The sequence below is a fragment of the Lithobates pipiens genome, unplaced genomic scaffold, assembly GCF_037356315.1.
Source record: "Lithobates pipiens isolate NorthernLeopardFrog02 unplaced genomic scaffold, aLitPip1_a1.2 Scaffold_23, whole genome shotgun sequence".
NCBI classification, from domain to species: domain Eukaryota; kingdom Metazoa; phylum Chordata; class Amphibia; order Anura; family Ranidae; genus Lithobates; species Lithobates pipiens.
Genome location: NW_027507785.1, coordinates 310,567,120 through 310,590,028, shown reverse-complemented (window position 1 = coordinate 310,590,028; position 22,909 = coordinate 310,567,120). Strand labels below are relative to the sequence as shown.

General features: G+C 47.3%; 1 protein-coding gene across 2 annotated transcripts in view; it reads right to left on the bottom strand.

Annotated features, from left to right (window-relative positions):
- Positions 1 to 486: 486 nt before the first annotated feature.
- RPE65 (retinoid isomerohydrolase RPE65) overlaps positions 487 to 22,909 on the bottom strand; it is a 66,383-nt gene continuing 43,960 nt past the window's right edge. For both annotated transcript variants that reach the window (XM_077450499.1, XM_077450500.1), the window contains 6 exons: positions 19,428 to 19,567; positions 15,157 to 15,286; positions 13,444 to 13,558; positions 11,254 to 11,348; positions 11,060 to 11,171; positions 487 to 1,264 (listed from right to left, as the gene is read on the bottom strand). In XM_077450499.1, the coding sequence (XP_077306625.1) occupies positions 1,113 to 1,264; positions 11,060 to 11,171; positions 11,254 to 11,348; positions 13,444 to 13,558; positions 15,157 to 15,286; positions 19,428 to 19,567 (744 nt within the window). In that variant the 3' untranslated portion in view covers positions 487 to 1,112. The remainder of the gene's footprint in view (positions 1,265 to 11,059; positions 11,172 to 11,253; positions 11,349 to 13,443; positions 13,559 to 15,156; positions 15,287 to 19,427; positions 19,568 to 22,909) is intronic.

Genomic DNA, 22,909 nt, shown 5'->3' with positions numbered 1-22,909 from the left:
ACTGTGTCCTCCCCCCCCCCCCCACTGTGTCCCCCTGTGTCCTCCACCCCCACTGTGTCCCCCTGTGTCCTCCACCCCCACTATGTCCAACTGTGTCCTCCACCACTCACACTGTCCCTCTGTGTCCTCCACCCCACTCCCCAACAGCATATATATATATATATATATATATATATATATATATATATATATATATATATATATATATATATATATATATATACTGTTTTTGTGCGTGTTTGCAAAATTAAAGTGGCCCGGTCTGGATGAAGTCCAGGGCCAAATTTTTTTCCCAGTCCAGCCCTGTTCCCATCTCAAAAAGTCAGGAGGTATGCTGCACCTGAACTTACCCTAAAACATGGACGTAGCTTTCATGGTGGGTTTAAAATATTTCCTGAATCGCATAATCCTGTCAGCAGGGGGCACTGTTTGTCCATCAGACTCTACTATAGACACGCTTGTGAGTTTATTGACAGTAAAAGTTCGTTGAGTGATATATAAAATAACTTTATTGACAAAAGAAAAATGTAACTAAATAACATTATCTGGCACAAGGTGCATTTTATTTCTGTGGTGGACTACGCAGGTTGGATACGTTTTTCTGCTTGTCATTAATACACCCTGAGCTTGACAACCCATAAGAAGATTCTGTGAGTGTCGGTGGGTCTCATTACACCGAGCTGTACACACATTCACAAACGTGATGCAACATTTTTTTTTTTGGATTGATAATTGATATACCAGATTTTGAAATTGTATTATTATATTTTGGGTTCAGTGTGTATGATGTCTTGTAGTGTTTTGTTTGGTAAGAAAATTAATTTAAAAAAAAAAAAGGACCAATTTGTGTTCTCCATACCAATCATATTCTTTCACGGTGGGGAAAGGGAGAATCTGATTGGGTGCCATGTGTAGCCAGGACTGTTGCACTTACAGGCACCATCCATTGTACAGTATTTCACCGGAGAAACAAACATTGAACTGTGGGGGGGTCTGCTTATAAATGTTTTCACTAGGATTCACACAATATTCACCCAAGAATGTGTGAAAGCTGGGTGAATCTTGGGGAGGGGGCGACATTTAAAAATTGACCCTTTGATGCTATCATGCGTTTAGGCTTTCTTGAACATCCCGTGAAACGTGACGGGAATGTTGATGTCGACTTCGGCTCTGGCGATTTCACTCATGTCTTTGGCGTCCAAAATCAGCATGAAAGATGGTTTGTGCCCCACAGCTGGGCAAACAGCGATGCTGAGCAACACACCTACCAAATAAAAAAAAAAAAAAAAAGATGTAATAAATTAAATTGGTTTAAAGAAAGTTACAGTAACACATTTCATAATATCCTCCAGTGACAATGCTCACTCATTGCACTGCATCTATGGAGGAGCAGCAGCACTGTTGCTATAATGCAGGACTACAGAACTCCCCATCTCACCATCACCACTACATGTGGGGGAGGTGTGCTATAGTTTAGAGAGGATTGAGAACAATGTAGCTGATTACACTTTAGTACAGTGAGCACAGGAAGTTGTCAGCTCACTAGATTTCTGGCAGGATCAACATTTTTTTTTTTTTGCGCACTTAAAGTGTTACTAAACCCACAACAGTAAAATCAGTCTGTATATGCAGTAAAGCATGCTTGTTATACTCACTGTGGACCCTAAGGGGTTTATCCTCCGCATTGTGTAAAAAGGCTGTTGGATTCTGTCTTTTCTGATGCTCCCCTTCTTCCACTGTCCCCAATTCATCTGCTGATAGAACAGAGCCTTGGGGGCACTCTGCACATGCTCAGTTTGATGTATATTACTGGGAGAGTGCATGTGATTGGCACAGGTCCAATTGGCACTGTCCAGAGGTTTAGGAGCCATGCAGCCTCTTAGGGCAGTCAGAAGAGAAAAAGAAGCACGGATTAAGAATGAAATGATATAAGGAGTGCTGGACATGACAGTGTGGATGAGGGACACAGAGGGTTAAGCTTTATGGGTGGAGTTGAGGAAAAGGTTTGCAGGAAACAAGTTCAGTGTAGGGGAGGGGTCATATAAAAGGGAGGGGTGTGGCTTTAAGGGATCATTCGGAGCCCAGTGTGACACAGAGGAGGCAGTTTTTCGCTGCTCCTCTGCTATGGCGGATCTCGAGGGACTCTTCGCGCGGCTGCGACGGGCGGCGGAGGTGCACGGAGCGGATTGGCTGCGGGAACGCGTGGGTGACCTGGCGGACGGCGATGTGGACGGCGGCGGGACAGGTGAGGTTCCACTGCGCGCGCGGAGGTCTCGGCCTCCGGCGCGTTTTTCTCCTGGGCCTACTCCTCAGCCGCCTCGTGACTCCCGGAGCCCGGGGGAGGACCGATCGGTCCCCCCGGCGAAACGGAAGGTTCTCGGTTCCCCCCGGTCCGGGCGGTCGTTGCGCCGCCGACCGGAGGGGGGCGGGGCTTCGCGGCCGCATGGCAATGGCGCCGGGACTGCACGGGGCCCGGTGGAGGTGGGGGGGGTGCGGATGGATCTGGGTTTGAGGACCAGGGGGGGGGGTGCACGTGGCGGGGGATCCGCGGCATGCTGGGTCAGGGGCCAGCATCCGCGCGGTGGGGGGGAGGGGGGCGCACCGGGGGGGTCGCATGCTGGAGGGGGGGGAGGGAGGGTCGCAGAAGGCCGCCAAGGTGCCTGGCAGGGCTGGTTTTATACGCCGGCATGCCGGGGGCGGAGGGGGGAGGAGGACATTGCCTGCAGTCCCAGATCGCAGGGACCGGACGGACCGCTCGGAGCACAGGGGGATGGCTGCGTCCCCGGTGCGTGCTGGTGAGGTCGGTTCGGAGAGCGAGCTGTCCCAGGAGGAGGAGGTGTCCTTTTCTGCACCCGGAACGGTACCGGTCGCCGAGGCCCCAGGGGGGCCGGGTAAGTTGCGGGAGTCTACGTTGCTGGCGGATGCTTTGCGGGATCTGATGGGGGTGGCGCAGGGGGGTGCGGTGCCCACGGGATCCCGGGATGTCTTGGGGGGGGTTTCGGCTGGTTCGTCGCAGGGGGCGGGGCCAATGGCCCCGGGGGGGCCGTCAGGTCCGTTGCAGGAGCTGTTGGAGGGGCTGCAGGCCCTGGTTGGTAAGTTTGCTGGGGGCTCGGGGTCGCCGCAGGTGGCCCCCTGGTTGGGTACTGGGGGGGGGGCCGGGGGGGCGGAGGCTATGCCTGCGCGGGATGCACCGCCTGCTGCGGTGTCAGGGGGCCTGGATGCGGGGGCTGTGGGCTCGGGGGTCCCCCCGGTGCCCGCGGACCCGGGGGCGCGGTCTGACCTGGTTAGGATCGCGGATGCTGCCCGGTGCGAGGTCTATGTTTGTTTTGAAGGCCCGTTGGGGGCGCATTTGAAGCAGGAGGTGCGGGACAAGATAGTCAAGGGTGAGTATGTGGAGATTTTCTCTTTGCTCCCCCTCGAGAAATTTAATTTGGACAGGGTCAAGCCGGACAGTTCCAAGAAGGACGACGAGGAGAAGCGGAGGTATCGGCTGATCCCACGCACATTTACGAATTGGCTTCAGGCGTTCGCTATCTTGGCTAGCGTGATAGGGGAAAAGAACCCCGAGCATTGCTCGGCGTTATTTTGTTACCTGGACGCGATTGGTGAGGCTCATCGGGTGTACGGAGGGCTGGCGTGGCTGCGCTATGATGAGCAGTTCCGTCAGCGCAAGGCAGTGCGGGCTGACCTGCGCTGGGATCACAAGGACATAAGCCTCTGGATGAGGCTTATGTCTGCCCCGCGGATGCCCACTCCGTTTCTTCAGGGGGGGGCCGGGAGTGCGTCTTCCTCGGGGCTGCCGGCCGGAAAGAAGTGGGGGGTGTGCTGGCCCTTTAATGAAGGGGCTTGTAAATTCGGGGGCGCGTGCCGTTTCAAGCATGAGTGCTCCGGGTGCGGCGGCACCCACCCCCTGTCCCGCTGTTTCAAAAAAGGTCAGCGCGCCGGTGCCGCCAGTCACAAAAGGGATGACGCCGGTGAACCTGGGAAGGATGCTTCCTTTCCTAAATAGGTATCCGGATGGTGAGGCGGCGCGGGGGTTGATTTCGGGTTTTCGGGACGGTTTTAGGATTCCCTGTTCTTTAGGAGGGGTGCCGCCGTTGGCCAAGAATTTGCGTTCGGCTTTAGATCACCCGGGGGTTGTGGATGAAAAATTGGGCAAGGAGGTGGCGCTGGGCCGGATGGGCGGGCCTTTCGAGGTGCAGCCGTGGGGGGACCTGGTGGTCTCCCCGTTGGGTGTGGTTCCTAAGAAGGAACCGGGGAAGTTTCGCTTGATTCATCACCTATCTTTTCCGAAAGGGGGGTCGGTCAATGATTTCATTGACCCGGAGGCGTGTACGGTTTCTTACACGTCTTTTGACGCGGCGGTACGGTGGGTCAGGCGGTATGGTCGTGGGGCTCTCATGGCCAAGGCGGACGTGGAATCGGCGTTTCGTCTTCTGCCGGTCCACCCGGACAGCTTCCGGCTGTTGGGATGCCATTGGCGGGGCAAGTTTTATGTAGACTTGTGCCTGCCCATGGGTTGTTCCATTTCCTGCGCCTATTTTGAAGCTTTTAGCTCATTTTTGGAATGGGTGGTGAGAGATGTTTCGGGCCTGGAGTCGGTCATCCACTATTTGGATGATTTTCTGTGCGTGGGCCCGCCTGCCTCCAATGTGTGTGCGATTCTTCTGTCCACGTTGCAGCACATTGCGGGCAGGTTCGGGGTGCCGTTGGCGGGGGATAAGACGGAAGGCCCGGTGACGGAATTGAGTTTTTTGGGGATCGTGATTGATTCTCTGGCAATGGAGTGTCGCTTGCCAGAGAATAAATTACGGGATCTGCAGGCGGAGTTGGCCGGTATGCAGGGCCGGCCGAAGGTTCAGCTTCGGGCCCTGCAGTCCCTGTTGGGCAAGCTGAATTTCGCTTGCCGGATCATCCCTATGGGCCGTGTGTTCTGCCGACGGCCGTCGGGGGCCACTGCCGGGGTAACCGCCCCTACCCATTTTGTGCGGTTGCGAAGGGAACACCGGGAGGACCTGCGGGCTTGGCATGAATTTTTGGAGTCGTATAATGGGCGGGCTATGTGGATGTCGGGGCCAGTGAGCAACTTCGATGTGGAGTTGGTTACTGACGCGGCTGGCTCTATGGGTTATGGGGCATTTTTCCGGGGCCGGTGGAGTGCGGAACCTTGGCCACGCTCCTGGGAGGTTGCGGGGTTGTTGGGTAATTTGGTTCTGCTAGAATTGTTCCCGATAGTGTTGGCATTGGAGCTGTGGGGAGTGGAGTTTCGTAATTTGAAGTTGCGCATCAATTGCGATAACATGGGGGTGGTTCAGGTCATCAATCGGATGACTGCTTCCTCCCCCCCGGTCATCCGGCTGCTGCGACAGCTGGTCTTTCGCTGTTTGCGGCTCAATGTTTACATTTATGCTGTGCACATACCTGGGGTGGAGAATTCTTTGGCTGACTCGCTCTCTCGTTTTCAGTGGGACAAGTTCCGGCAGCTGGCGCCGGGAGCGGAGGAGTCGGGGGCGCCCTGCCCCGGGTGGATGTGGGAGCTTCCCTTGGAATCGCCGCAGGTTGGTTAAAAAGGTCGTTGAGTGAAGCTACATGGTCCGCTTATTCTAGAGTGTGGGCGGAATGGTGGGCGTTCCTGCGGGAGGTTGGAGTGGCTGGTCGGGGATCCGACCGGCGCTGGGTGGTATTGTACTGGGTGGCCCGGAACATTGAGACGGGCCTGTCTCCCGCGTCGATCGAGCGGAAGCTGGCGGGGTTGGCCTTTTTGTTCAAACTGTGGGGGGAGCCGGACGGGACTAAGGATTTTTGGGTGCGGCAAACGTTGAAGGGGTACAGGAGGGATTGGAAGGGTCGGGATGCGCGCCGGCCGGTGTCTTTTGACAATTTGGTGGCAATTTGTTCTCGGCTGGTGGACGTTTGCTCGTCTGCTTACGAGACCGTTCTGTTTACGGCAGCGTTTTCGTTGGCGTTTTATGGGGCGTTTAGGATAGGGGAGTTGGTGTGTCGCTCGAAACGGGTGGCTGGGGGTCTGTTGGATCAGGATGTGCAGGTGGTTGCGGATCGGGTGAGTATACGGTTGCGTAGGTCCAAGACTGATCAACGGGGCAAGGGAGTAGCAATTACGCTGCTCGCCCTTCCGGGCTCGGTAGTGTGCCCGGTGGCGGCGGTACGGGCTTTCCGGGCGGTACGGCCCGCGGGGGCGGGCCCCTTCTTGGTGCACGCGGAGGGCTCTTTTTTATCCCGGTTTCAGTTTGTGTCGGTCTTTCGGCAATGCCTGAGGGCGGTGGGTTTGGATGAGCGGGACTACGCGTCCCACTCTTTTCGGATTGGGGCGGCTACGGAAGCGGCTCGATGTGGGCTGGAGGAGGCGGTGGTTCGCCGGATTGGTAGATGGGAGTCCCGGAGGTTCCGGTCCTATGTCCGGCCGCAGTTGCTACTGGGGTAAGGTGGGTGCGGCTGGGGGTGTTGTTTGCTGTTGGTTTTATGGGGGGGAGGACTGTGCTTGTAACATTCCTTTGGTTGTTGTGTTATTTCTCTTGTTTTCATTCCAGATGGAGGTTCTCAACGCCTCGTTTGGATCCTGGGGCATTCGTACGTCTGCTGGGGGGCCAGGAGAGGTGATTCTCTACCAGCAGGCAGGCAATTGGGTATCCCCAGGCGGGTAGCTAGGGTGATGTGGTTGGGTTTCCCGGGCATGAGGTGGGAGCGTGTCATGAGGGAGGTGGAGCGCTTCGCTTTGAGGGATAGGCCCCCGGATGTGTTGGTGGTTCATGCGGGGGGCAATGACCTGGGAGTTCGGAAGGTTAAGGACATTTTGGCGGATATTAAGGCTGATGTGTTGCGCATGCGAGTCCTTTTCCCGGGCACCATTTTGGTGTGGTCGGACATTGTGGCCAGAACGGTGTGGCGTGGGGCTAGGTCTTTAGCCAGCCTTGAAAAAACTAGGATTAGGGTTAATAAGGTAGTTGGGCGGTTTGTAGTGCAGAACGGGGGCATTGTGGTTAGACATCGGGAATTGGAGGTGAATGTGGGGCTTTATCTTCGGCGGGATGGCGTTCACCTATCGGATGTGGGGATTGACCTCTGGTCCTTTGGCTTACAGGAGGGGATACAGAAAGCTCTTCGGGTGTGGGGTGGCCCTCAAGGTTGAGGGGGTCACCCTTTCGGGCTGTGGCGGTGTGTTTTCTGGTGGTTTCTGACGGTAGACAGGTACTCAGAAGGGATCTGAGGGTGTGGGGGGCTCATCTAACGATCGGCCCCTCTGGGTATTCCTGAACGTTGGAGGGAATACGGTTATGTTCACTGGCGGAAGTTGTCTCCGACCGGTCACAGGTGGAGGCCTTTGGGAAGTTGGTCAGGTGTACCGCAGTGATTTGGTATTGGCTTAAGTGGGGTCACCGTCAGAGATCACCAGAATGGGCAGTTAATGTTATTTAATGTGGTTTAATGTTAATAAAGTTATTTATATTTATATATTTATATATATTTATATATTTTCATATTTACAAGTTATTGGAGTGAATTTTAGTTATGTTTAATAAAGGCTGTTGTGGCCAGTTTACTCCAACCTATGGTGTGGTCTCGTTTCTAATAGGTAAGGAATAGTATAAGGGGAACATTCAGACTACACTAGTCATGAAAACTCCTCCTACAAGCTTTAACCAGACATTGATAGAAGTTAAGACTGACTGCTATGTACTGCTGATGAGAGAAGATATTTATACGTTTATATTTACTAAAATAATTGCATCTCCATGTTCTGTGTACTGTGGGAGACGAGATATAGTGACTACAGGGTCCTGGGTTTAGTAACACTTTAACAGCGGAGCCAGCTGTCAATCAGGCAGCAGAGGTGGATCTCGACAATATTGTTGGGTTGCTTCCCGAGGCCGGAGCGGCTCTGCTCTATCAGCTGATGGCGGACAATAACTGGCTACCAACCGATTCTGGATCACAGGAGAAGAAAAGAAAGTGCACTCATGTCCCACAAGAGAAGTACGGGCACAAAAGCTTTGGCCATACTTCTCTTTTAATGCAGTTATATTTTTAAAGTTCTCATGTGTGAAAGTGTCTCTAAAAAGTTCCTCCTAATCATGAATTAGATTCAAACATTCAGGTTCCCGCTATCTTTTTAAATGACAGGTTTGACTCTGATTGGTGGCAATTAGAAAATAATACAGGATCTTATACTCATGATTCTGTGTTAGATGGTAAACTCCTCGGGGGCAGAGCCTGAATCCACGGGGGCGGGGGGGGGGGCACAGGACCCTGTTTCAATGCAAACCTATGTGAACACTATTGTATCTGAGCAGCCAGATTCAGACGTTTTTTTTATTTTTCTGCATCAAAAACGCATAGAAAGTAGGTTATATGGTTTTCAATGGTATAGTTCACACCAGTCTTTGCAGTTCCAGTGCGTTCCAGAACAAAAAAAAGTTGAGCATGCTGCATTTTTCCTGCACTGCACTGTACTGGAACGCTGTGAAAAGCATCAAAAACGCACTGGAATGCACAGAAACGCACCAAAATATGCACTGGAACAAACACATGTTCTTGGGGCCAGTTCACACCACATGCAGTCCAGTGCGTTTTTGTTCTGCATCAAAAACGCATGGAAAGTAGGTTATATGGTTTATAGGTTTAGTAGGTTATATGGCATAGTTCGCACCAGTGCAGTCAGTACCAGGGCTTTTCAGTTCCAGAAAAAAAAAGTAGAACATGCTGCATTTTTCCTGCACTGGACTGTACTGGAATGCAGTAAAGTGCATCAAAAAATGCACTGGACTCCAGCATAGTGAAAAAAAAAAGTACAGGAAAAAAAGCACCCGGAATGCACATGGAAAGGCATCAAAAATGCGTTAAAAATGCGCATACAGAAACCGATCTGGAATGCATTTTTGTGGTGTGAATCGGCCCTCATTTAAAGTTCAGAAAAAGAGGGGTAAAATGCACTGGACTGCATCAGAAATGCACCAAAAATGCACTGGAATGGATCTAAAATGCGTCAAAAACGTGCATGTAGAAAAGCATCTGGAACACAACCGGACTGCGTTTTCTATGGTGTAAACTGGCCCTGAAAGAACTGAAATCCAAAGAATGAAAGGCGCGGGGCCAGAGACTGTCTGGCTGCCGGGGACCAAACCTAGACCTAGATGATGCCGAATGTCCTCCAGCCAGGAAATGAGGGCGGGGCTCTATCTGACTTGCCGCAGCTTCCAATGACGTGTACACACGATCAAACAATCCAGTGGACAATCCCCCCGTGTGTAGCCTCCGGCGGACTTTTTTTACCCAAAAGTACGGCGGACTTAGAAAGTAGTTTTGCACTCCAATCTTTCCGTCGGACTCGCATTTTGGCGTATGCCAGTCCGCCGTACTTTTGAAATTAACGGACTTTTCCCGCCCGGAGAAAAGTCTGCTCATTTTGAGCGCGTCTCCGGGTAGCCGGGGCCAGCGAAGTAGGCGCCGCTGGCCCCGTCACCTGGTATGGACTTAAAGGGGAACCCCTACACCGAAAAAAATCGGCGTGGGGGTCCCCCCCAGGTCCACATCAGACCCTTGTCCGAGCACGCTACCCGGCCGGCCAGGAAAGGGGGGACGAGCGAGCGGCCCCCCTCCTCCTGAGCCGTACCAGGCCGCGTGCCCTCAACATGGGGGGGTCCCCCCCAAAGCACCTTGTCCCCACGTTGATGAGGACAAGGGCCTCTTCCCGACAACCCTGGCCGTTGGTTGTCGGGGTCTGCGGGCGGGGGGCTTATCGGAATCCGGGAGCCCCCTTAAATGAACAGAACGGACAGAACAGAACGGAATCCGGGAGCCCCCTTAAATAAGGGGGCCCCCGGATACCGGCCCCCCCACCCTATGTGAATGAGTATGGGGTACAATGTACCCCTACCCATTCACCTGTAAAAAAAAGTAAAAAAAAAAACATAACACACAAGGGTTAAAATAGTTTATTGCACAGCTCCGGGGGTCTTCTGTCCGTCTTCGGGGGTCTTCTCGCTAGACTCCTCCGCTATCTTCTGCTAGCTCTTTTGCTAGCGGAGGAGCCCGGCTTTCTTCTTCGCCGCCGCCCTCTTCTTCCGACTTCGGGGGTCTTGTCCCCCTCTTCGGTTCTTCTTGCCGGGCCACCGCGCCCTCTTCTAGCTCTTTTACAGGCGGTGGCCCGGTCTTCTGTCGCCGTCTTCTGTTCTTCTCTTCTTCTCTTCAGATGTTGCCTCGTCGCTCTCTCTGCTCACAATGAAGGGAACCCCATACTCATTCACATAGGGTGGGGGGCCGGTATCCGGGGGCCCCCTTATTAAAGGGGGCTCTTGGATTCCGATAAGCCCCCCGCCCGCAGACCCCGACAACCAATGGCCAGGGTTGTCGGGAAGAGGCCCTTGTCCTCATCAACATGGGGACAAGGTGCTTTGGGGGTGGGGGGGGCCGCGAGGCACCCCCCCATGTTGAGGGCACGCGGCCTGGTACGGCTCAGGAGGGGGGGACGCTCGCTCGCACGCCCACCCCTTTCCTGGCCGGCCGGGTAGCGTGCTCGGATAAGGGTCTGATGTGGACCTGGGGGGGACCCCCACGCCGATTTTTTTCGGCGTAGGGGTTCCCCTTTAAGTCCATACCAGGTGATGGGGCCAGCGACGCCTCCTTCGCTGGCCCCGGCTACCTGGAGACGCGCTCAAAATGAGCGGACTTTCCTCCGCGTGTGTGGGCGAATCTGTTCATTTCAAAAGTACGGCAGATAGTCCGGCGGACTTAGTACGCTGTATTAGTCCGCTGAAAAAGTGCCGTGTGTGGGCAAGTAGCTCATTCGGAAAGTCCGGCGGGAAGTCCGTCAGACTAAGTCCGCCGGATAGTTGGCTACGTGTGTACGCAGCATAATGCACATTGTGAGATATGTCGTTTCCGTACAGGAGAGGAGACGGTATAATTGTGCAAAACTGCCAGGGAAGGACGGAGCTCCGTTTTGAAAGTGGAGAACCCCATGAATTGCTTTCACTTTATAGATCACGCCTACAAATCTTATCATAATATACAGTTTTTGTTTTGTTCTTTTGTTCATTATTACCGTCATCCTCCTCTGTGGCATCTGGCGATTCTACAAATATCGGCTCGGAGGGGTAGGTGTTTGGCTCTTGCCATACCCAAGTTTCTTTGGTTTTGACATTCAGTTTAGTGAGCTGCAACAACATAAAAATCCTGTTAGTAGAGCTCCGCGGAGGCGGGGCCTACAAGGCAGGGGCAGTGATGAGTGGCGCTTACCCTGTCTGGAATAAAATTGTTCAGACCCAGTGCGTAGGCGAATGAGTAATCTTTTCCAGCGTACTTCTTATAATTTATCTGTGGGAATTCAAAGGCTGTAAAGATAATCATAGCATTCAGAAGAAGTTGTAGTAATAAAGGAAATACATTTCATATTAAGGCAGAAATGTTTTTTCATGACATACACAGCCTCTGCTTCCTTCTCAGGAGTACTGCACAGCAATCAAGTCTTGCAGATCATCTTATCTCTGCGAGTCTACAAGACGGGGTCTGTCTCACTGTAATACAATAGGCGGGCCATAGATGGTAGACATGTGCAATTCGTTTTGTTCGGAATTCGTTCAACGAATTTCAGCAAATTAGTTCATTCGGAAATATCCAAATGAATGAAAAACCGTTTAACAAATTTTTCCAAATATTCGTCAATTTGAAAATTCGAAAATCGGAAATTCGATAATTCGAAAATCGGAAATAATAACTATTAAATTATAAGTAATGGATTTTCCTTTCAAATTTGGCTGTTAGTGAATGTAACAAATACGAATTTATCTGAAGTTACGAATTATCCAAAATAACGAATGCCGTATCTAAACAAATGGAATGGAACGAATTATTAATAATAATAATAACACTTTTTATTATTATTGTTATTTATTATTATTAATTAGTTACGTTGAATGAATGAATGAGTTACGTTCCATTCATTTAGATGCAGCATCCGTTATTTCGGATGATTTTGGATAATTTGTAACTTTGGATAAATTCGTATTCGTTAAATTCACTAAAAGCCAAATTTGAAAGGAAATTCCAATATCTATAATTTTAATAGTTTGTTATTATTAGTTAGTTAGCTATTATTTCAAATTTTCCGATTTTTGTTCTTTCGAGTTTTCGGATTTTCGAATTTCTATCATATCGAATGACCCGAAAAAACAAAAAAACAAAACAAAAAAAAAACAAATGTAACTATAACTAAAACTTAATGAATTTTTCAGCAGTGCACATGTCTAATAGATGGAATCTCAACCAGTTTCTACTGAACCGGCTGAGATTCGAACCATCTGTGGCCGGCCTAAGGCTAGCATTGCATTATGCAATTTTCATTCCTTCGACCACAAGTTGAAAGAAAGAAAATTGCTCGCTTTCCCCATCAACAATGTCTGTTTTGATGGGGGGGATTCCTCCTGCAGCACAATTGTGTTCTGCTGGCAGGGAACCTTCCCCACCTTCAGAATACAATGATCACTGATGACAGCTATGGCACAAAAAACAAAAATAAAAACGGTAGATTGACTTCAGTACAACCAACCTGACCATAGATGTATTGAAATTCGGCTATTCAGCAGGAATATCGATCCATCTATGGCCGGCTTAATGATGTAAAACACCCCAAGTGCCTGGACAGGGTAGAGAGATTTTTTGCCAATGGGGTTGTAGAGTATGTATAATAATAATAATAATAATAAAAAAAAGTAGATCACTTAAAATCAACTAAACCAAAATCCAAAGTTTCTGGAAAGAAACATATTTTTACACAACAAACACATAGGGGTCTATTTATTAAAAATTTGCTGTGCAAATGCCTCAACATTCGTAGGAATAATCCCAGCAACCTGTCTTATATTTTTATTTCCTATGATCCCTAGCTCCATCCAGTGGCCATAATGTGGTATTTTCCTAAAAAACACCTCAATCAGGAAAAAGGCTGCCTTGCGACCACTAGATGGAGAAATGTTAGACACATTACAGGAATTATTTGTGGCAGCCATGCGAACGGCGTGACATTCACACAGCAGGTTTTTTGTTGTGTGTCCCTCAGGGGAGATCTCCCTTCACCTCCCCGTCCTGGAGATGTAAGAGGAAATAAGAGGAAATCTCCCCAAAGCTTAGACAGTTGTCACCACAACATTTGTCCCCCTTGGTTTGGTGACAATGGCCACCAGGACAAATAAAAAGGGTGGATTCCCCCAGTGTGGGTGGAGACAGCAATAACAACTGGGTAGAGGGTCCAACCCTTCCCTACTCTATCCTCAAAGAAAAAAAGTTTTGCCTTCACATACACTTTACACTGACCATGTTCAAAGAATATCATTACCATTTCAAGTTCCAGGCTGTGAAATAATATAATAATAATTATAATTATAATATAATAATAATATAATATAATAATAATTACAGGAAAGCACAAACCTTGACGTGGCCCTGAGAAGAGAACCTCGGGCTCCAGCCAGATGGTGTCATCGCTGCGTAGGGTCGCTGTGGCGGTTGTGTACGGTAAACTGACCAAGTTTTTTCCCACATCATTCTGCGCATCAAAAAAGTAGAACGTAAAGATGTTATATGAAAAGGAGGTCTATAGCATAAATCTTTATAGGCACAAAAAAAATAAAAAATTTAACTGCATATACAGCCAGTGAGGACGAGCTAGAAAAGGAGTCGGTGACCTTTCCTACATTGTGACATATAAGAAAACAAGCATAGCAGTGAGCAATAGTGTGTATCTAGTCTTTAGTTTATTTTCAGCTTTGCACTTGTAGCTCTACTGCTAATGGTAAAGTGAATGGGTTCCTCTGCGGCGCCGGCATTGTCCTTGTGGGCGCCCGGCTGTGGCTTCACAGCTGGACACGCACCGCGCATGCACAAGCCGCGCTGCACGCTGTGACTGGCCGGGCAATCATCTGGGACCTGTGACATGTCCCAGATAACTGCAGGGGGGAGAGGAGAACTTGCTTCCGGCGCTGCCGAAAAAAAAAGCCATGCCAAATGTGGCCTGTCAGGGGTCACCTTCACTTAAAGCGGAAGTTCTATTTTTGGGTGGAGCTCCGCTTTTCCCAAATATACAAAATTAAAAAAAAAAATAGTAAATTAGAAAATTTGTAAATTCAAAAAAAATTTGGGAAATCCAAAATCTGAAATAATAACTTATAATAACTTAACTTTTACTAACTATTAAATTATAGGTATTGGAATTTCCTTTCAAATTTGGCTTTTAGCGAACGTAACGAATACGAAACTATCCAAAGTTACGAATTATCCAAAATAACTAATGCTGCATCTAAACAAATGGAACAGAGCTAATTAATAATGATAAATAACAATAATAAAAACGTTTTATTATTATTGTTTATTATAAAAAAAAATTCCGTTCCATTTGTTTAGATGCAGCATTCGTTATTTTGGATAATTCGGAACTTTGGATAAATTTGTATTCATTACGTTCACTAAAAGCCAAATTTGGAAGGAAATTCCAATACCTATAATTTAATAGTTAGTAAAAGTTAAGTTATTATAAGTTATTATTTCAGATTTTGGATTTCCCAATTTCTTTTTGAATTTACAAATTTTCAAATTTACAATTTTTTTTTGAATTTTAGGTTTTTCCAATACCTATAATTTAATAGTTAGTAAAAGTTAAGTTATTATTAGTTATTATTTCAGATTTTAGATTTCCCAAATTTTTTTGAATTTACAAATTTTCAAATTTACAATTTTCTTTAGAATTTTCGAATTTATGTATATTTTGGAAAAGTTCATTAATTTAAATAGTTCAATAATTTTATTAATTTCAAGTTTCGAATTTACGAATTATTTCGAATTTATGATTTATTTCAAATTTACGAATTGCAAACCTAACGATTTAACCGAAAAACAAAAAAAAAACTGGATGAAACGAGAATGAAAAAACAAACACATTTTTCGACAGTGCACATGTCTACTCATTGGACTTTGTATATGTGAATTCATCGAATCTGGGCCTTCTGTTTGGGGAACACCCTGGTTTTGTTGAAAGCATCCTCACCGGTGGCCACTGCACCTTGTCACAATCTGATGGATCTACTGCTAATCTCAATCCAGTGCCTCACTTCTAGCTCCTGGAATAGCAGCCGTTCTGGAATACTCTACCTTCTGGATATCGAGAGGCAGGACATATCGGCGCGCTTCCGGCTGTGGTGCTTTGTCCGCGAGCCTTTTGATCTCTTCCCAGTTTTCACGCAAGTTGGCCAGATACAGATAGTTGTAGATGAACTCAAAGCTGCAAGAGAAACAACCAGACATTTTGGTCAACTTTCAGAACTGCTACAGAATGGATGACGCCGTCTGGCAGGGCTGCTGATAGAAATCTAGGGGGTCCCATATGGCCTACCTGCCAAAAAAGATCAAATATAAAAGGCCACATCCACTATACCAGTGATGGCGAACCTTGGCACCCCAGATGTTTTGGAACTACATTTCCCATGATACTTATGCATTCTGCAGTGTAGTGGAGCATCATGGGAAATGTAGTTTCAAAACATCTGGGGTGCCAAGATTCGCCATCACTGCACTATACTATGCTTCGCAGCCATGCCAGAGATGATACCCCTGTCCAACAAGACCCATTCAAGTGAAAATTGCTGCTCTGTAAGCGCCCCGCAATCTTGTGCAAAGCATGCGTTTGCGGTGTGCTAGTGTGGGGTTAATGCAGGTGGCAAAGAGGATAAATGGGCACCCCAATAGATAGGCACTGATCGCTCACTGTGTTCATTCAGGAAAGGTGTGTTAATTCCAGATGGTGACCTCTCCATCCTAAAATGACCCCCCTGTGTGTCCTCAGCAGCCGCCAGTCGGAGCGGAAGATGGTAGCACTGTGGGGGAGGCACATAGGGATCCCAGACATCAGAGAGATGCAGATACTAGAACCGATCCCCCTGCAGCGCAGCTCGAAGGAGAAAAGAAAAGTAGAAGCCAGCAGTGTTACAAGAGTAACAAGTGTCAGCAATAAGGCGGTACAGCCGGTGTAACGACATATTCAGCGACCCATCGTAGTTTTCTACGGAAGTGACGTTCCGTCGCCGCCATCTTGTTACACCCCACACTCGTCCACAGTAAGGATACACTACGAAGGGGGAAAGCGGACATCTTGTTACACCCACCAGAGTTTTGCATTTTACACGTATTTATAACAGTAAAGTGAATTTTTCTATAGTGAGATACAGGACTTAGAACTCCATCTGACTGGTTAGATGTTGAATTTTAAAAGCAGCGAACTTCTGTCAGATTAGAAGACCTGTGAGATGAGCAGGGTTGCCGCTGCTTTTAAAATTCAACATCTAAGTAGTCAGACGGAGTTGTAAGTCCTGTATTTCACTATATAAACTGACTTTACTGTTATAAATACATGTAAAATGCAAAACTCTGGTGGGTGTAACAAGATGTCCGCTTTCCCCCTTAGCGTATCCTTACTGTGGACGAGTGTGGGGTGTAGCAAGATGGCGGCGACGGAACGTCACTTCCGTAGCAAACTGCGATGGGTCGCTGAATACGTTGTAACACCGGCCCTCCTACTCAGCAGTTGACCCCTTTTGAACTGATGGGGCCTCGGACCAGTACAGGAGGGCAGGCTGTACTGCCTTATCAGCGGCCCTGCTGTCTGGTATTAATACTTAGACCCGGGGATCATGGAGTCAAAATTTTAAATGCCCAAAAGGTGCAGAAAAGCTTTATAGAGGAACTCAGGGAAAACAGCTAAACGAAATGAAGAAGTACACATACTGTATTGGTAGGGTTGCCACCTCATCCATTTAAACCTGAACACATATGAATTACACAGGTCCTGAGGATAATTTAATGTAGATAAGGCAACTAGTGAGTTTAATTACCACCTTAATCAGTCACAGAACCTGTGTAATTATTATGTGCTCGGGTTTAAAGGGATGAAGTGGCAACCCTATGTATGGGGCTGTTTTCCCTGCCAAAGAGTTTGTATTTCTTTGTCCTAAGATTAAGGCTGGGCTCACACTACCGCATGGATCGGCTCACAGCAGGAGTCCAGTGGGTCCCCGTTCACCATTTCAGGTCCGATTCCAGCCTGAATTTTTGGCTGAATTCGGACCTGAAAAGGACCAGAAGAAACACAGGGCTCCTGTGCAATTCACCTTGGAGCCGCTGCGGAGATGTGTGAACCGGCTCCATACAGACCCCGTCACAATCTCCTAACATGCGAATTGGATGCGGTAAAAACTCACATCCAATTCACAATAGTGTGAACCCAGCTCGGCACAATCCTGCCAGACAGAGCAACCCTGCCTGATAGAACGGGAGACCTGATTTTTCTCTGCTGCAGGTAACTAATATTGTGAGAGGTAATAAATACCTAGGGTTACATTGAATTAGCATGCATTATCTTAAAGTAGAACTATACACAAAACTTTTTTTTTTTTCATTTTGGATAGAGTTTTAACCCTTGTCAGATTTTTTTTTTTTTGCCATCTGTGTCCCATAGCAGAGATTTTCTTTCGCTTCCTGTCCCATAGCCAAACAAGAAGTGAGAGGAAGTCCCTGCAAATTTGGGGACTCCCTTGGGGATCCCCAGGTCATCAGAACTAGTGTCCCCATTGGAAGATTTCCCCTCTATTACTGTTCTGGGGACAACCCAAAATCTGGGATTTGCTTTTACTTTCTCTTTCAATGATAATGGTAAGCAGGACTAATAGAGAGGGGGAATCTACTTAACGGGGACACAGACAGCAATAAAAACTGACAGGGGTTCTAATCCCTCTTCACTCTATCCAGAACTAAAAAAAATGTTTTGCCTTTAGTTATAGTTTAACATAAAAAAAAGACAGACTCCAGTAATATAACCACTGTCCTGAAATGACTTGGGCAAATAAACTGATCCAACATGGGGATTGTGTACTGGTATCCTCTACATGGGGATTGTGTACTTTGTCCTCTACATGGGGATTGTGTACTGGTGTCCTCTACATGGGGATTGTGTACTGATGTCCTCTACATGGGGATTGTGTACTGTGTCCTCTACATGGGGATTGTGTACTGGTGTCCTCTACATGGGGATTGTGTACTGATGTCCTCTACATGGGGATTGTGTACTGTGTCCTCTACATGGGGATTGTGTACTGGTGTCCACTACATGGGCATTGTGTACTGGTGTCCTCTACATGGGGATTGTGTACTGGTGTCCACTACATGGGCATTGTGTACTGGTGTCCTCTACATGGGGATTGTGTACTGGTATCCTCTACATGGGGATTGTGTACTGGTGTCCTCTACATGGGGATTGTGTACTGATGTCCTCTACATGGGGATTGTGTACTGGTGTCCTCTACATGGGGATTGTGTACTGGTGTCCTCTACATGGGGATTGTGTACTGATGTCCTCTACATGGGGATTGTGTACTGTGTCCTCTACATGGGGATTGTGTACTGGTGTCCACTACATGGGCATTGTGTACTGGTGTCCTCTACATGGGGATTGTGTACTGGTGTCCACTACATGGGCATTGTGTACTGGTGTCCTCTACATGGGGATTGTGTACTGGTGTCCTCTACATGGGGATTGTGTACTGATGTCCTCTACATGGGGATTGTGTACTGGTGTCCTCTACATGGGGATTGTGTACTGATGTCCTCTACATGGGGATTGTGTACTGGTGTCCTCTACATGGGCACTGTGTACTGGTGTCCTCTACAGGGGCATTGTGTACTGGTGTCCACTACATGGGGATTGTGTACTGGTGTCCACTACATGGGCATTGTGTACTGGTGTCCACTACATGGGGATTGTGTACTGGTATCCTCTACATGGGGATTGTGTACTGGTGTCCTCTACATGGGGATTGTGTACTGGTGACCTCTACATGGGGATTGTGTACTGATGTCCTCTACATAGGGATTTTGTACTGTTTCCTCTACATGGGGATTGTGTACTGGTGACCTCTACATGGGGATTGTGTACTGATGTCCTCTACATGGGGATTGTGTACTGATGTCCTCTACATGGGGATTGTGTACTGGTGTCCTCTACATGGGCACTGTGTACTGGTGTCCTCTACATGGGCATTGTGTACTGGTGTCCACTACATGGGGATTGTGTACTGGTGTCCACTACATGGGGATTGTGTACTGGTATCCTCTACATGGGGATTGTGTACTGGTGTCCTCTACATAGGGATTGTGTACTGGTGACCTCTACATGGGGATTGTGTACTGATGTCCTCTACATAGGGATTTTGTACTGTTTCCTCTACATGGGGATTGTGTACTGGTGACCTCTACATGGGGATTGTGTACTGGTGTCCTCTACATGAGGATTCTACAGATGGAGATACAACTATTCCTAAATGGTTTGATCCATCAGCCCCCTCCTAATAGGATGAGAAAAAAGAACACATTACCCTTTCCAGCAGCACACATCCACTATTAGATATCCATTGTCTTCATAGGTGTTTATGTGGTGGAAAATGTTGAACGGTGAGGTTCTGTATTTTATATTAAGATATTCCCCGGTGTGCTTTTCAGCTACGTGCATCCAAACCTACATAACACAGGAGAAAAGTATATAGTCTATCCATACTTACACAACACCATCCATGCCTACAGGACACAGGAGAAGAGTATATTATATGCTCTATCCCTAACTACATATTACATGAAAAGAGTACGGTATATGTTCTTTTCATACCACCATAATACAGATAAGTGTATGTTCTATCCAGATATAAATAACACAGGATAATGATATATACTAGGGGTGTCCAACCTGCGGCCCATGGGCCACATGCGCCCCAAGACAGCTATGAATGCAGCCCAACATAAAATTGTAAACTTGCTTAAAAATGTAATTTTTTTTTTTTAACTTAAAGCGGGATTCCACTGTCTTGATCGTTTTTTTTTTTTTTTGCATACTGACAATCATTATTATAATTAAATCTAACACTTACTTTTTCGTTTTTTCCATCCAGCAGCATGCTTTTTTGTCATTAAAAAAGATTTTATAAAACCGTCTCCTGACGGTTGTCATTTTGCCTGTGGGCATGTGAAGCCCACAGGCATCCTCTTCCGGGAGAGTGCGCTGATAAAAGACCAGCATGCACCACCCGTTCGATTAGATCTCGCGCATGCGCAGTCAGCGCTATATCGAGCGCCGTTGTAGTGTCATATTTTGCTGCCTGTTGGAACGCACGGCGCGAGTGTTTGGAACGCATCGCGCATGCGCAGTACGCAATTTCTGGCGGCAACGTCACTTCCGCAGCATCCTGTGATAGGCAGCAAAATATGACACTACACCCTCGGTGATGCCCAAGGCATCCTGGGAAATGGTGACATACTTCTCCCAGGAGCCTTAGCGAGCCGGGCTGCCGAGGGAAGTGACGTTTTTAGCCCGGGCAATGGAAGAGGCAGATTTCGTGGGACCACCTAGCAACCGCAAGAAATAGGTAAGTAAAAATTTTTTTATTATCCAATTAATTTTATTAAGACCCTTTGCTGCACATACAAGTTAGGTTATATTTTTGGTGGCAACACCCCTTTAATGTCTCTTTACTGGACTTTTATACCTTTTATCTTGCCAAAGAAAAATCCCCCACTCTTCACAATCAGGTGTTATTCATGTGTAAATGATGATGTTGCGCTGTGTAAAATTACAAAGCGTGCACAGAAGGTGCAAATAACAGAAAGCGTGTACTCATAATAATCAAACATATAAATCAGACATAATATAGAATAACCTGCAAATAATCAAATGAAAAAAAAAAAATAATAAAAAAAATAATCAAATGCAAAAAAACAAAGTGACAAAGTCCATGTGGAAAAAAATGAAAAATCAAACGATGAGATCCAGCAAATAAGTTTGTGGCAATATAAAAATATGAAAATATATTTTGCATACAAAGTGAATCCCTCCACCAATATTGGTAAATGACAAGTGATGAAAAAAAAATCTTCAGTGATAACACCTTGTGTATCTGCAAGCCTCTCACCTAACTGCTGTAAGGTATACAGCATGAGTAAATCACAGGTGGTGGTATTCCGTAATTCCCTTTTAGTTAGTCCTTCTTGGATGATCTTGATAAGCCAGATTTAAGCGTAAAAAAAAGAGAAACAAAGCTCATAGCGTGATTCCATAAAAAGAAAAGGAGGTGGATGTGGCCGACCAAAATGATTCCACTAACTTTTCAAGTGGTTGTATAGTCAAGTTTTTAACTTTTACCTACAGGTAAGCCTAAAATAAGGCTTACCTGTAGGTGAACAAAATATCTCCTAAACCTGTACGGTTTAGGAGATATTCCCCTCGCAATGAGCCGCTGACTGCAGCGGCGCATGCATATCGGGGATTCTCGGTAGATGCCGGACCTTGCCGGAAAGAAGTGCTGACAACATTGCGGCTCCGGGCACTCACAGTGTCGGAGCCGTGATACCCGTTAGACACGCCGAGGGAACAAATCAGCTCCCTCTGCGTGGATTGGGTGAGATGCCGGCACCTCATTCTAAGGTAGGTATTTCATAATGAGCTAGTATGTGGTGCATCGGGTTTACTACCGCTTCAAAATAAGAGCATAGAGGACAATCCACGAGCACCGAGCTCGTACACTTCAATGCAATCCTGGTAGAGCCTTTTATGCAGAGCCCTTATAATGTGTGTTTCTCGGTATATGGGGGTTTTAAAATTGGGAAAGAGAGATGTCCATAGCGTAATCCCATTTTTAAAATACAATTTATTGAGTAACGACAAGGTAAAACAAACTCACGTTTTTGCAAAATGCAAACCGCAGCAAAACTATTTTCATATTACTGGGTTTAGTAACACTTTAAGCCCTTGTACACACGGACGGAGATTCCGACGGAATGTGTCCTATCGGACCGTTTTGTCGGATAATCCGACAGTGTGTGGTCTCCATCGGACTGTTTCCGTCGGAATATCCGACGGACCAAGTTTTCCAACTTGTCTATAAAATTTTCCGACAACATGCTCCGATCGGACATACTCCGATCATGTGTAGCCTACTCCGACGGACAAAGTGCCACGCATGCTCAGATCAAATTCCTAGACCAAAGCTATTGGCTACTAGCCTGAACGTAGTCCCATCGTAACGAAATAACGTCATCACGTAATGTACAATCGGATTTTCCGACAACTTTGTCCGACCGTGTGTATGCAACAGTTTCGGACAAAATAAGTCGGACAAAATCCAACTGATTTGGTTGTCAGAATGTCCGACCGTGTGTACAAGGGCTAAGACATTTTAATCCAGTCACCATGGAATGTGTAGATGTTGATTACCCAACAGGATGGGAGGTGTAATGCCCCATACACACGGTTGGACATTCCGACGACAAAATCCATCGGATTTCTTCCAACGGATTATGGCCCAAACTTTTCTTGCATACACACGGTCGCACAAAGTTGTTGGAATTTCCGATCGTTCTGAACGAGGTGATGTCAAACACGTACGTCGGGACTATAAACGGGCCAGTAGCCAATAGCTTTCGTCTCTTAGTTTATTCGGAATCGTCTACACATGATCGGAATTGAAACGATCGGATTTTGTTGTCGGAAAATTTTAGGTCCAGCTCTCAAACTTTGTGTGTCAGAAATTTCCTGACGGAAAAAATCCGATGGAGCCCACACACGATCGGATTTTCCGACAACACAATCAGATCGCACATTTTCCGTCATAATGTCCGACCGTGTGTACGGGGGCATAAGCTTTGTAAAATCACCTTGTTCTAGTTACATAATCTCATCCTTGGTGTCAGGTAGACATGTGCATTATGTTTCTAAACTCGAATTATATTTTCGTTATTCGGAGTTTCCGGATGTATCCGAATTTCTGAATCGCAATAGTGACGAATTTCAACAAATCCAAAATCTATTATA